General features: G+C 39.5%; 1 protein-coding gene across 3 annotated transcripts in view; it reads right to left on the reverse strand.

The window, feature by feature from the left end:
• The window catches only part of NFKB1 (nuclear factor kappa B subunit 1), a 59,325-nt gene extending 45,622 nt beyond the window's left edge, over positions 1-13,703 (reverse strand). For 2 of the 3 annotated variants that reach the window (XM_074905511.1, XM_074905510.1), the window contains exons 1-2: positions 12,382-12,646; positions 763-815 (exon numbers count right to left, since the gene is read on the reverse strand). In XM_074905511.1, the coding sequence (XP_074761612.1) occupies positions 763-815; positions 12,382-12,424 (96 nt within the window). In that variant the 5' untranslated portion in view covers positions 12,425-12,646. Of the gene's footprint in view, positions 1-762; positions 816-12,381; positions 12,647-13,515 lie in introns of those variants that run through there. The other variant, XM_074905512.1, reaches the window with a different exon arrangement.
• Between the last annotated feature and the right edge of the window lie 2,035 nt (positions 13,704-15,738).

A 15,738-nucleotide genomic window follows, 5' to 3' on the forward strand; every position in this document is an offset into this window, starting at 1 on the left:
TATATTTACAAGCTCTAATGAAAGAAAACTGTATAACCAGATTAAAATTTTTCTGGGACGTTTGGGTTTTGGGTTTGTTTTTTTTTTTGAACACTGACATGCCTTAACTCACTGTAATTGTTGTCAGGTATAAATCTAACTTCTTCCAAAGTGGAACAAGCGTAACAGAGAAATAGTTTCTCATTGGAAATTAAGATGAGTAGAAATGGTCTTTCTTTACTCAAACTTTTCACTCAAGCACAATTCTTGCAATTCAAATGGATCATTGAAATGACCTAATGTGATCAGGAAGAGCTTCTGAAGAGCTATGCTTACTGATCTGTGTGAGGGAAGGAACATTTTAGTCATCAATGTCAATGTAAATTTCACAAAAAATGACACAAAGGGGCCTTTTAAGGCATAGGGGGCTTTATTTTCAGATAAAGTCCGATGTCCACCACAGAAGATGTTTCAGAGCAAGTTTCACAGGCACACAGGGCATAAAACCAACTATTTTTTAAATTCCTTCTTTCAGCAGGCCTAGCTTTCTTTTTCATTTCAGCCATTTCACCAGTGACAAGGCAATTTACAGGTCACATAAAAAACACTTTAGAGAAAAAAACCCAAGATTTCCCCAAACTTTTGATTTCTGGCAATAGCTAGAATGCTTTTATCTTCATGTTGTTAAGCCTAGGAAGTAACAGGACAGACAATATGAGAGGAAGCCAAAACAGAGAGATAGGAGACAATACAAGGATATTGAAAATATACAAATCCACTTACTTGGGGATCAGACACACCCATAATATAGGAATCTTCTCCTGCCATTTTAAGTCCTGAAACACAAAAACATGATCAGAATTCTCAATTTTTTTTCCAATGTACTCCAATACTTATTTTACTCATAATGTTAATGATTTCTAAAATACTCTTAAAATTTATTAGTATTTGCAAGGGACAGGCTAAGGACAGGATAGGCTACAGCTAGGATTTTCCACTGCCTGCTCGCAAGCAACTAAAAATTACAGCAAGGTCCTCAAGTCAAAATTTATTAAAATCAGTTATTAATTTGTTTCTGTCTTAGTTATGGCTATTCTGACAGTAAGGTTTAGGCAAAATTATCATAGTTTAGCAAAAGCAGGACTCTGCATTTTTATACAATAAAAAGTCTTCTGTGTGTTCATGAATGAACCCTAATGGTTTTCTTGTGAAGCATTACTAAATGCAAGATAAAGATGCCCAAGGAAGAACACCCATTATTTTTTATTTAAATAAAAACAGGAGTCAAACACAGACTAATTCTGGACCTTTATTTCCAGAGGTCCACAAGTGCTTGGCACTCACAACTCAGTGCTGACAACGATGATCATGGATGTACAAGATACTTAACTCTCTCTCACAGGTCTACATGTAAAGGGTGGACACTGGGGAAATGTAGCCTGGTTTAGTTTTCCTGGGGCTAGCAGCAAGCCAGCAGCAGAGCTTGGAAATTTTCTTAGGAATTTGTTAGGTCTGTTATAAAAGATTGGGGTTATTTCCTTTCGTGTAGACATTACTGAAAGAATTTCACTTATATTGATCTTACTGAGAAAGGCTCTCCAAGAGAACAGCTGAAAATAACTGTACTATTTCAAGAAACTCATATCTGCCTATGCAAGCAGACTCTTTAAATAAGGTTAAAAACTAATAAAAGAGTAGCCCTCATATTCCACCACAATGAACATAAGCCATGTTTTTCAGCAAAGCAAAGTGAACAATGAAAATCTACTGCCCTATGAAAGAGAATTGGCAAGCAATCAGTAAACCAGTAAAGAAACTGAGTCACCACGTACCTTCTACATGAACTAGAAAGGCAAATATCAAAAAGAAAATTGGAATACTAAGGTACTTCACTTTGATGGAAGCTCAACTCAGCTTGTTAACAATCCCCAAAGATAACATATAGCCACCCATCCCACATAAGTAGGAAACAAAAGAAAAATTTAAAATTTAAAATTAATAGGAGACACTTAATACCCAGAGGACTTCCAGCAAAGAGTTCCATGAGGATAAAATTATTTTTTAACCTAGAAAATAAAATTATTCACCTGTTTGTAATTCAATTTTAGAGAGAAGTATTTGCTGGGTAATATTTATTTGTAGTAATTTAGCAAATATCAAATAAATAGTCATAAGATTTCAGCCAAAAATTAGTAACAGATAAGACAAGCAGCTACAGTCACCCATACTCTACTTCATCATGTAATACATCAGGATTTCAGCAATATAAAAAATACCAGTCAGTCATATTATCTCACAGGCACATTCCGCAAAGCATTATTTTCATCAATAATTTGCTATTGTTAGTATCAATCTTTATGGAAAAAAGTCAACATATGAGGCATAACAAACCTTCAGCATACAAGAAACTTTACCAAAATGTTTTTATTTGACATTACATTCTGTAGGAAGAATATAACTCTTGTTACCAACTGACAAGTTACTGAAATCACTGAAATAACTGTAACTTAGATTTTGGCAAACACTTCCCAGTTAAAGGTGTAAATAGTACAGTAAACAGTCTGAAGACCTCAACAGCCAACATTTTTTAGGAAGCATCATAAAATACCCACCCTGCAGGTAACCGTGAGTGCAAATACCAGATTTATTCTGCATAAATAGAACAAAAACTAGTCTTTACAGTCTTGGTTTATGATCTCTCATATTTAATCACTTACTATTTTATGAGTCACACATGAAAAAATTGCATTCCAAAATACCTAAAGAATCCAGAAAACATGGTAAATATGCTTGTTCAGAGAAAAAAAAGAAAAAGACTCTGAGGAGCTAATATGAAGAGTATCTGCCCACTTGCCCGTTTGCTAAATGTATACTTTGCAAAACTTTCAAATAAAGCATCTCTCAGCTTTTTCTGTAAGCCCAATTGGATAAATTCAACAGCATGTTCTGTTTTCTGCCCTATTCTAGTTTCTCAGACTGTATCCCTCTCAGGCCAGCAGAACTCTGTGGAAGAAGGGCAGTTCTCACAATGGCTACGCTTCCTGGTCACACTCACAGTTCTACAATACGTGATTTCAACAAAGTGGAAAATACTGCAGAGGCTGTATTTCTGAAAATTTTTCATTTAAAATACTTCCATTTAAAAATTAGAACGCATACAGAAATAAAACCTCTGTCTATCTGAATCAGTCCTTCAGTTTCACCGGATCAAAATGGTAATTTCTGGATTTTCTGGCTGATGCAATGAACACTGTCAGGAGAGCAAAACAGCAGTCATTGGAGATGAATGTTACACTCAGAAGCAGCAGCAACCCACATACTCCCCAGCTGCTGTAGGTATGTACTAATGAATTTCTAACCAGGTACTAAACAGAATCTCTCTGGCACCAAAAGCACAGGTGTCTCTCACCTGACATCTTTTGTGTTCAACAGTCAGCTGCAGTGTTTGGGGGAGAGGTTAAAGACATTCTCTCTGGCTTGAATGCTAAGCCAGTTTATTATAAACACACAATGATTTAGATGTGCAAACATATGCCTTTGTGTATGTAAACTGACACTTCATTGCCTTTTCAGGGCCTAGACAAAAATTAACCCAGCAGTTTAAAATGACCCCTCTAAATGACTGAAAACACTCTCAGTTTCACTAGATCTTTTGTCCTCTTTCAAAGTCATACAAACAACAAAAATGTTCCAGGAGCCCTACCTCCAAAATAGAATTTGTTTCCTTAGGATTACAGTTAAGAAATCCCTAAACTTCCTCTTCTTAGAAGAATATTGGGGCAAATCCAGGGAGACAATAACATGATTAAAAAACAGACAGATACTTGCAGAAAAACAGACCCTAGCATTAATGGTATGACTTTTAATTGGTCTCTTCCCTTATTGCTTGAGTTTCTAAGCACCTTTCCTACATGCATTAAGTGGCGAGATTAGCATCTACCACGAGTATCTTTGTTCATTCTCTCCTTACATGAGCTGTATTTTGGGGCAGAGACTGTTTTTATCCAAGCTGTATTTGCTGCTATGAGTATCTTAGAGAAGTCAAGTCAAAACCACCCCTCCCTCATTTGAAGATGACCAGGATAAACTTGTTTTGTGGAATTTTGTGTTGCCATATACACCTGCTTCCCACATAATCTCCGATTCCCACAAACTATACTGCAAACTTGCATCTACAATAAAAAAATACCCCTACACCTACAGACCACAATCAACCACGACAGTTTCCACCCTGGAGATTGTCTGAAGTTTTTCAGATAATGAGGCACAGGAAACTAAACATTTCAACTCACAGTACTTTTTAGTATGAAAATTCAAAGATGGGTGAAGGAGATCACAATTTAGCTCCTAGTGCAATGGGAAAATATAAAATACAGTTAAACTTGTCAAAAACAGCATAACTGTGCCTACTGGGGGACTGTGTGTATGCATGTGCATACGCATAGCAGTGCAGTATTCCTTTCTCCCCACAGCGGGTCAATTGCCATCGTGAAAAAGATTAAAAAGAGGAAAAAAAAAACAAAAAACCTAGATATATACACATAGGCATATATGGAAGATGATGGGGTTGCACCAACCAAGCAAGCAAACGTAATGGCAGTTCCTCTGTATCACTACTCCTCCTTAATAACCAAATAATACCAGGTACAAGTTGGTACAGCTGGAAGAACACCAGTTCATTTATCGTATTCTGAGTATTTGTTTTAAAGCTTCAAAAGGATCAGACATTTAAAATGGAAACAACACAATTAATGTACGAATGCTCTCACCCAGGAACAAGAATTCTCTTTTCTGTTCATCTTGATCATTTGATTTCAGATCTTTCTCCTGCTGTTCACCAACATCCACTGTATCTAACTACCTTTTAAAAACAAAGACAGATTTCTCTAACCAACTTTTTTTAAGCCACCCCACGCCCCCCACCCCCCTTCAACTTCTTGGCCTGAATCTTAAAAATGACATAAGCAATTTTCCTCTTCGATACCAGTATCCAATCCCATACCTACAAACAGGTAATGGGACTTCTTCCTATTACCTTTCTACAGACAAGCACAACCTGATGCACATTTCATCACCTATGACAAATCAAGCTTTAACATTTGATTCAGATACTGATACTCCAGGTTTTTCTGAAAGCATTTACAGACATCTCACCCAGCAGCTGCATGCCTTTTAAAAAACTAAGACTTTAAACTTCATTCTTTCTCTTTCTAGCTTTGTTCTCATACTGGCCTGGTTAAAAACCTGAACAGCACATATACTAACAAATTAGAAAGACTTTTTATTCCTACAAGCAGAAAATAAAATAATTAGAGTATTACCCTAAACAGCTGAACCACCCCCCACCCCCAATAATTTGAGCTTTAGTACCCCAGATCTATTTATTAATGTTTTACAGTGCACCAGTGTGCTTACTAACGAAGCTAACATTTCACATTGGACCAGAGAAAAAACAACATGACATATACTTCCTTTCCCAGACCTTCAAAGAGAGACATGGTAAGCAGGTCTCTACTTTTAATCTATGTTCTTTGAATATAAATGCATTTTTTAAATCAATTTGGAGAGATGGAAGGATGAACAGCATCACCAACTTCTCTACCTCACAAAGACCTGCCTCATCATAAAAGACTGATGCCTGGTGGAAACTCTTATCAGCCACTCATCTCTTTTAAACTTTCTGTACTTTAAGCCAACCAAACAAAATAAAAGCATAAAACCTGATGTGACAGGATGCCCATTATATCCTCAGAAAATTAATGCGAAAGACTAGCATCAGGGTATCTGCCTGTTGTGTTTTAAGATACAAAGAATCAACTCATCTTTCTTAAAACTTGTCCGTTAGTTTTTAATCAGTTCAATATAAAGACTGAGTTCAGGACAGATCAATATTTTATGGAAAAAGGTTTGGTTTCAGCACAGATCAGTTTAACAGAACAGAAATTAAGGCATATTCTATACAAGGTACACTGAAGATACGTATGTTAGTGAATCACGATCTTTATTACTCAGAGTTCATTATACTTGTGAACTGGAATTAGTCTCATGGTTTAAACAAATTCCTGAATTGAAGAACACCCATCTCTTACTTTATGAGACATTTTACATCATCTTTCAAGGATGGGATTCAGAAAGCAAGCCTCAAGATGAGAAACTAAACTACCACACTTCAGCTGACTTGATATACTGAAAGTACAGTTCCTCCTGATAGTTTTCTAGCAGACTGTTTCTTCTCTTTAATTTGGCTTTCGGTGGAATTTACCTGTTAAAATAAACTTCTTAACTGGACACTGAATGAAAGTAAAGAAATTCACTGTGATTATGCTCTTAGCCTGTTTACTCTGCTTATTAAAAATAGAGAGGAATAAGGATGAGAGGATAAGACATTTGTGTTTTATATATTCTAAATATATTTTTTGCTACATCAAGGCTATAAAACACAGCAGATGATCTATCTGATGGCAGAGAACTACGTTTTTAGGAATAGCATCCTAGGAAATACTGAGGTAGAAACAGTAACTGTTGTACTGTATAGTCTCTACAATGTGTTTAACCTGGTACTGTTTACTTCTTTTAGTGGCAACTATCCATCCTTGAGCCTCACTTTTCTGTCCTTTGCAAAACATAATTTGTATCTGCACAGAGACAGTCATTTTAGAGATCAGCATTTCCCAAACAGAGATGCTGGGAAATGTATTGTGCAATAGGTGCTGCGAGTTTCTGGGTCAGGGCTGGAAGCAGGACAAGAGCTGCTGAGACGATTTTGGCTAGAAGACAGAGCAGGCTGCTCTGACAGAACAGAGATAGATACTGATCCAAGATGTTTAGTCTCAAACCTTCATCACTGAAGTGTCTTCAAAGTCAAGATGCTGCCTATCCCTTTCAATGCCTGGCCTTTTCACCTTAGCCCTAGCCACTTCCTCTCAACTTCATCCAGCACTTCATTTCCCTTGTAACCCAGCTACTTTTCCCAAAATCCTGGGAGTACACCATCAGAGCAAAAACCTTTGGTGCAGAATATATTCTTATAGAAGTACAGGGAGGGAAAAAAGAAAGTTTCAAAACTGTTATTTTCTACCTCTGCACAAAATAGCAGGCCATACATATACATAGGCTTAAGTCTTCTGATGCTTCAGAGGACACAAAAGTTGGGCCATGAACCTACGACAGTTATGCAGACAACCCTTAGTTTAAGCTGTGCATGTCTTTCTAACCACTTTTTTTTTTTTTAAGGCTGAATAAAAGATGCTTTTCTTAAGAAAAAAAAAAAATCTCATTTTTGTTAAAAGCAATGTAACAACAGTGGGAGTATTGTACAGGCAGGATTCCAAACAGTTGCTGGCATTTTGAACATACATTGCCTAAACCTGCTTAAAGCAGGTCTACACAACTAAACTCTAACAGCTGTTAGCTACCAGCATCTTGTACTTCCATTAGTGTCATCATTAACGAAGCTGCTGCTGAAGAAAATTTTCTTAAGGGAGAGGGGAAAGAGACATCCTCCTCCCAAACACTCATCAAATAAAATCTTAACAGAGAAAAGGTTTTACAATTGGTTATTTATTTGCATTGTTCTCGACCACTCATTTTGATCGCATCCATTTCAATAAATTACACTGTTTCTGAAGTCCCCGGGCAAAGGTTAAGACTGGACCAAGTATCTATCATTGAGATGAACACAATCCTGATGCAGAGTCTGAAAAAATTAGGAAAATGCAAGCCATACATACACCTTTTTCTTTTTAAAATAAACGGGAAAGATGTGCTACAGACAGCAAACCCCTGGATTTTTCAAAATAAGAGGTGATAAACAGCAGTAGTATTGTGAAATATACAAAGTAAATAGAACCAAAATATTAAGGAAACATCATGCATACTTTCACTCACATTATTGGCACAGATCTCTTCAGCACAAACAGGAAAGAAAAAGCATTTTAAAAGCCATGAGAAGTGATTGCTAACTCACTCAAGTTGACACCCCATCAACTATGTTTTTCTGAAGAGATTTTAACTCAGTAATGAAACAGACTTGAAATCTGAAGTTTGCCTGTCAATGTTAAAAGTTTACTAATACTTCTCCCATCTATGACTAATACCTGGGGGTGTAGGGAGCTGTTTTAAGGAAACTGTATTCTCAGTATAAAACTCAACAACACTCAATTTCCGCAAAAGCGGCATACGGAAGTTGTATTTTTTACTTTCCTTCATCTACTATGAAGACTTGTAATCTCTGAATAAAGATTTGAGTATAATTTGTCAGTATATAAGTGAAAAAAGGCTTGTGCATTTTTATCAGAGATACTACTTTCCTCTGCAGACTTTTTCTCATCCATAGACTGATGCAATTGCAATAACACTACATAATCCTAAATGACACACTTTGTTTTTCTAATATAACAACACAAATTGCCTCCTCTTGTTATTAAGTCTGCTTATTATTTCCTGTTGGGTGGGACCTGAGAGTTCTGGCTGTGTATTTTTAAAATTAAAAACTGTTTAAGTTAAAATTTTCAAATATTTTCAGTCACAAGCAGATGCATTATTGGACAACAGTATTAAAAGTACAAAATATTTAGGAAATTAAACCAATCACAAGTATTAAAGAGATTTCAGAAGCATGATGCTCTGAATCAGAATTGCTGGGTACAGAATTATTGTAGAAAATCTAGACTCAAATTTGTTACACCAGGTAACTACTACATTTGAAGAAAAACCCATAGCATGAGGAAATTCACTTGGCCAAGATTAACCGGACTACCTAAATGATTGCTTTATTAAGTACTTTTACCAACAAAATTTGTGTGTTAAGCGTTTTATTCCTTTCCCAAATGTCAAAGCAGTGAACTAATATGACAAGAGGAAACACCAAGATGCCATAAACATATGAACTGTTTTTCCTGACTATTGTTAGAATGAAGTTAAATGTTTTTATTACACATTCAAAGCAACTTAAACTAAAGGAATAAAGAATATTCAAATATATACACCAAACATACTCTGGTACATGTATAATGCTAAGTATATGTAAAAATACTAAGCTTCAACACTGCAAAACAACTCTAGTAACTACATTGTATCTTAGCCATATGGGGTAGTAATGCTACTTGAACTGACTTGAATATCATGTTAAAATGCTATTACTTTTTCCTACAGATTAAAAAGAAACGGTGAATGTTCTTTAGAAATATTTCTGGTTCATGTAAGTTGTTAATCAAATTTTAACTTAAAAAGCCACGTATATCCATTTTGTAATGAATCATCGGTATTACACAGCAAACCTTTTCCTTTTCTGGGCGGAAGTGTTTCTGAGAAGCCAAGTAACAAGCAAACCTTCCAGTTCACATAGGGTTTGTTGTATTACCAAGTACTTTCACACAGGTTCTGGGGTCTTACTGAAGACACAGTCCCTTTATTTCAAGAACAACAGTGGCAGGAGAGGGCTTAGAAAATAGCAAGGGCTGTTACCACTGTAATCACAAAAGTGAGCTATGGGATTCTCAGTGTCCTTTTGGTTTCGAATAGACACTGAAAACGTAACATCACAGAAATGTCAGTTAAACACCAGTAAGTGGAACCAAACAGGTAGAACTGAGGCCAGCACTGCTACAGCCTAGGTTTCAAATCTACGGGTGCAAAGTGCCTACTAAGACTTAATTTTTAGGTTTTTTACAAAGAAATAGTAAAATTCCTGCAATCTCAATTTTCTACAGTAACCTATTACACAACAAAAAACACTTAGACTAATGAGACCAAAAGACACCTGTTGACTTAGGTTTTACTTCATTTGTGTGTTAAAATCTGTCCATAAGTGTTTAAACAGATAGAAATATGACCTTTAAAAGAAACAAGCAAAAAACCCAAACACCACACAACTCAGACCTACTTTGCTCTTGATCTGTTGATACAGGTACCGTTTGCTTGGAGAATGCAGTGAAATACAATTTAGCTAATTCTGCATTTTACATGAAGAAAAAAAAAAATGAATCTATCTGGCATTGCTTTTCAAAAGAACGTAAAAGTTGAAAGGGGGAAAAAAAGCTAGTAGTAGCAATAGTAGCTTCCTCCCCACACATGGTCTATCAGTTCCACCTAAATCCTAAACAAAAGGATTTTACCTTGAGACTAGAAAAATTTGAAACATCTTTTAAAGTCTTACTTCTGAAACCATCAACAGTGCTTCAGCAAAATATATATGTTTAAATGAAAGCACTGAAGACAACTCTCTGAATTATTTCAATGCTCAAAATTAGATGCAAACTTAGTGCCTGACTGACCTAAGGGCACAGTTAATGACAACCGTAATTATGATCTTATCAACGTAGAACTTCATAAAAGGTTCACAGCTTATTTAAAGGACATCAAATCAGAACTTCTAAAATACCTGTGTTGGAGCTAAAAGCGACCAAGACCAGGATTTTTTTTTTTTTTTTTCATTATTTGCCTGAAACATTCTCTCCTCTTTGTTTTATAATAGCTGTGTTTTTTGTGTCTGAGAACCAATGAAAAGCTATCAACACGTTGGAAAAATGAGTAACAAGCTTCTTTAAGACTACTACTTCTGAATTTAGAGTTGGCAAACCCTTACAGCACCGAAAGGTGAAAAGATTTTAGCAAGTACATTTTGAAGCTATCTATGAAAACACAGTGTAATTAACAAGAATCTCTGAGGACAGCAGACTTTTCTCATCACTAGCAACATCAGTAAGCCAACCATAAGTTAGTAAAAAGTATAGTCTTTCACTGTATCTCTGCAACTTCAAAACAACATTTACTTTGTATGCACTTAACTATTGAGGGAGACCTGAACTTTCTAGTCAGCATAGAGCATCCTTGATAGTAAAGACTGATAGGCCTCATACTTGGTTCCTGTCCTTCCAGACTCTGCAGTGATAAGCATGATAACATGAAATCCTAACTGCGCTTATTTCTGGAGTTTGCATATATTCATGAGACAGTGGCATGGGAAGATTTTGGGAAAAGGCAACTGGTGATGAAAAGAAGAACTACGGTTTTCACAAAAACTGAAAAATCTATTAATTAGCAAATTTGTGTCAGTGATGTTTGTAGGTATCCATTACTGAATTTACAAAGTGCTACCACAATGAAAAAATTTAAACTTATAATTAAAATTGATTTTAGAAGTAAAATCATAGTAACTGAGAAAACAACTGAATTGCTATTTTTCAGTAAACGAAGCAGGAAATTTTTGAACGTACATATAAATGAAGTATCACCGTCTGCTTTCCACCCTCTTACCCTCTCCCAAGATTTCCTTGTTCTCTCTTCCAGCACACTTTTTTTTCCCCAGCAAACTCTTCCGATTTCAAAATATATGCTACCAAAACATTACCAAGGTGCTGACTGAAATCAGTGAATACAGCTATGAAGTTTACCTGCTATATTTAAAAAAAAACCCCACACTACATGACACAAAGCAATAAAGCCGTTCTGTTTTACAACCTTAACACTACTCAAAGTGTATTCATTACTTGCATGAGAAAATAATTTAATTTTTTGATGACTCTACCACTGACATTTCTTTCTTTAAAAAAAAGGGACAAAAGGTGGAAAGAAAAGGCTTCATCCTTTTTGTTTAATATTTCAGATTAAATTATTTAACACATCTTGCATGTATTTCAGCACTGAGTTTCCTTGAAATCTCCACATTGTGTGGCAGATAATGACAATATTTCAGCATAATTGCCAGTTAAATTGCCAGTTTACAGAACAGAGGATCTGTCTGGATAGTTACAGCCTGCTTTTTCCTCTTTCGTTTTCTTAACTGTAGTCATTTCTGTAGATTACAAAACACTGCAGACAGGATGACGTTTTAAAATGACGTCTTGGTTAATGCTTTCCTAGAATGGGCAGCTACACTCTCTTCCAAAAGAATAAAAATGCTTTAACAGAAACACTATTTCAAAAGTTGATAGTTCACAGTACATAGCAACAGTCTCTGGATGTCAATAAAACCAGAGTGCTCTATTTTCAGTCCTCTTCTGTGAGCTTGACAGTGGTCGTGTAGCACCCTACAGTATGTGAGGCACAAGGGGATACAGCAGAGAATGCATCCACTTAGTACTAATGTTCTCTGTGAACAGAATGGGAAGAATGTGTAATTTTCTCTGAAAAGAGAGGACTTCTGAAGCACAAAGTATGTCAAATATGATTGTCACTTTAAAACAATTTTTTAAAAAAGATAAATCTGCATTCCCTTTAAAATGTCATTCTTTAGCAAATATTTCTGAGCATTCTAAAACAGGAAGTTGCAATCTAGCAGATGATCCCTTGCCTACAAAGCCTTATTCTGCAAATGCTTACAGGCACTTATATTTACTTATTTGAATGAAATTATATAGCAGTACAGTGCATTATGGTAATGGCAAATAACACATAGCTCACCTGTACTACAGTTCGGAAATAATATTCCATTCCATGTGAACATAAAGTAAGTCAATAGTGCTTCTTTAGCAAAGTTACCACCAAATCAGAAAGCGTCAATAGGTAAAAAAATAATTGCAATGATTAAAAGGTCAAACGTAACAGAACAGTCAGCCTAATTCTTTGTCACCGGGAGAACTTTTCAGTTTCACCCCTTACTACTAAATTGTCTTTAAAAGAATCGCTATTTACTACCTTTGAAAGTAATCTTTATTTAAACTATTTGTGGCACTTGGCAAATCCCAGCCAGGACAAGGGCACCAAAAGTTGCCATCAGCAGACCCACGTTTGCACAATGACCGTCTGTTTTTTCACGGCCGGCCAGCGACTATACAACAGCAGACACTCCAAACCGTGTCTCAAGCAAACGTTATGTCACCTTCGAAATCAAAAGCGTAAAAACCTGCCTCTCCTTTGCCGCCAAGCACCCCCTCTACTGTATTTTCAACTTTTTTTACTTTACTTGACAGTCCTTCACAGACATCCCTTCCCAGCTAGGAAGACCCCTATAATACATCAGCGGAAAAGCCTACTACGTGCTTAAAAACAAATCCCAGAAGGGGCGTGAGGCCGTTCCTGCACTAACAGAAGGCAATTTTTCAAACCCGCAATAGAAAGGAAAGCGAGGTGGCGACCGCCCTTGGCAGAAGCTCCGCACCGGGGGAAGAAGAGGGCGTCCGACTCCCCGGCCCCCCAGTCACCCCGCCGGCAGGGCCGGCACCGGCACGACCCCCAGCCCCGCCGTCCCCCGAGTCTCGCCACTGGCCGTTGCCGCCGGGTGCCCGCCTTCCCCTCCGGCTCGCAAGGCAAACCCCGCGGCAACCGCTCCCCCCGTTTCAGCGGCAGGTCCGCGGTCACAGGCGAGCGGCTGCCCGGCCCCACGCGTGACGCGCTTCTCGCCGGCAAACCTCCCCGCTGGGGGGGGTCTCCCCGCTCTCCGCAGCGCTTCCCCGCCGCCCCGCCCGGCCCGAGCGGGTCGCAGCTGCCCGCTCCCGTCCCGGCGGAAGCGCAGCCAGCGGCAAACGGGCGCCGAGGTGTAGGGGCAGGGGGGAAATGAGGCAGTGAGCGGCGGGTCAGGGGCCGCCTGGGGCTCACCCGGGGCAGGGCAGGGCTGGCGGCGGCGCCTCCTCGTCGTCGTCGTCTGCCGCTGGCGGGTCCCAGCCGCGCGTCCCTCAGCGCCGCGCCATGTAACCGGCGTGACGCCGCCGGCGCCGCCCGCGCCCTGGCTCAGCGCGGACTTTCCCCCTCCCTCCCGTCTGTCCGTCCGCCCGTCGGGGAGGGCAACCGAGCGGCACCGACCTCCGCGTAGCTTCCACCCCCGCGGCCGCCTGCCTGCCCGTCACCCCCCCACCCCCCCCGGTCCCGCCGCACTTCCTGGCTGGAAATTCCCGCTGACGCTCCGGCAGGCGGCCGGCCCGGAGGGAGGGGCGGCGGGGCGGGGAGAGGCGGAGCGGCGGGGCGCGGGCGGCCGTTGGGCGCGAGCCGCCGGTGTGGGGGCGCGGGCGGGAAGAGGCAGCGGCGCTCAGCCGCCTCAGGGCGGGGCAGGAGCCCACCCCGGGCCGGCGGCGGAGCAGCGAGCGGGGCGGCGCGCAGCCGGGGAAGCGCCTTCCCGCCCACCCGCCGCCGGCGACGGAATCCCGCAGCCGGGGACGGGCTCTCCCGGCTGGGGGAAGCCGCGGGAGCACGGGAGCCTTTTCATCCCGCCGCAGGAGCCATCCTGCCCGTTGTTGACGTTGCTTGGCCCAGAGCGACGTTCTCGGCGCTTCTGTGGAGTCAGCCCCGACCCCGTGACCGCCAAGGTCTTCTTGTCAGTTGACCCCTAAAAAGTTTCGAAGGAGAGTGCGTTTGAACCCATGTGCATAGGGCCTGGCTGTTGCTTGGCCTTCGGTGGGCACCTCCTGAAAGGAGGGTTACTGATTTACCACCACCTGATGTCTCAGAACAACACTGGGCAGAGGCTACAGGCTTTACAGTATAATTTTTTTCTGTGGATTTACACAGCTGCTTGCAGAGCAGACTGCTAGGTCAGTTAACCTTTGTTAAATAGTGCCAACCCTCAGTAATACACCGGTCATCTTAATACTGAAGTCCAAGCTTGTAGTACAGTAACCAAGTCTCCCAGACACATCTGACCAAGGGCAAGGAAAGTCAGTGAGTACCACATTTAATTAGCACAAATATTACGTGAAACGTTTAAGTTCAAATCTCTGTTTGCTGGGTCTTAAGTGTCTGGCTTGCTAAGGGTGAAAAGCATCTCAAATCAGCAGCCAGCAATGGTATGTGTTAGCCCAGAAAGTCAGCAGCTCACCTGAAAAGCACTTGTCGGGGATTTTGTTATGCTAAGGCCACATGAAGTGGAACTTCACTAATTATCTCAGAGTTGAATGAGACCAACAAAAATAATTTATAAGATTTAAAAAAAAAAACAGTAAATGAATTAAATGATACAACTGTTGCTTCTTTTGAATTTTTGTATTGAACCATAGACCTGTAATCTAGAGCAAAAATGGATGCAGAAGAAGTAGGATCAGATTATAAGCCACCTGGAGACTGGAACAAGAAGAAAAGGGTATTTTTACTAGACAACTATTACCTTTAACACTGTATGGATAGTCATGTCATAGAGGGAGAACTATGCTGCTGAACACTTCAGCCTATCCAGAGAGCTGATTTCATTCATGGAAGGGGAGTAGATTCAGATGCTACGCTTTGTGCCACATCTCTGGGTTAGAACAGAGATAGACTCATTTAAAATTAGTGCTGAGCCTGTACAAGAGAGTTTGGAAATACAAAGGATTTTCTGTATCTCTTGATAAGAGAACTGAAATCTCATACAGGTTACATATACATATGTATGAAGAGATAGTCGTTTCCTTTATTTGAAATGCCACTCATGCTCTGTGATGCAGTTCTAAAAATGCATTCCCCCTTTCTCTTACCAATCCAAAGTGGGAATTGAGAATGACTCAGCATTTATGAGTAAAACATGTTTTTCCTTATTAAATAAGAGTATTTTCTGGACAGTCAAGGCCCAATATTAATCTTTTCTGTGGAAGCCAGTGCACTGAAGTAAGCAGAGTAAGCAAGGAGAGAATCAGCCCCCAAAGCCCTTTAAAGAAGGAAGTCTAGATGGATTTAAATACAAAAAGTTTCAAAATAAGATTCATCTGAAAGGAAAGGTGCCATGTCACAGCTAGTCAAAGGCATGCTTACAGGGTAAAACCTGTATGAACAAGTACCAGGAAATCAGACAAGGTGGAAAAGTTCCAAAACTTAAAGAGACTTACCTGGTAGATTTATTTTAAAAGAACACATTAT

The sequence above is a fragment of the Athene noctua genome, chromosome 4, assembly GCF_965140245.1.
Source record: "Athene noctua chromosome 4, bAthNoc1.hap1.1, whole genome shotgun sequence".
Lineage (NCBI taxonomy): Eukaryota > Metazoa > Chordata > Aves > Strigiformes > Strigidae > Athene > Athene noctua.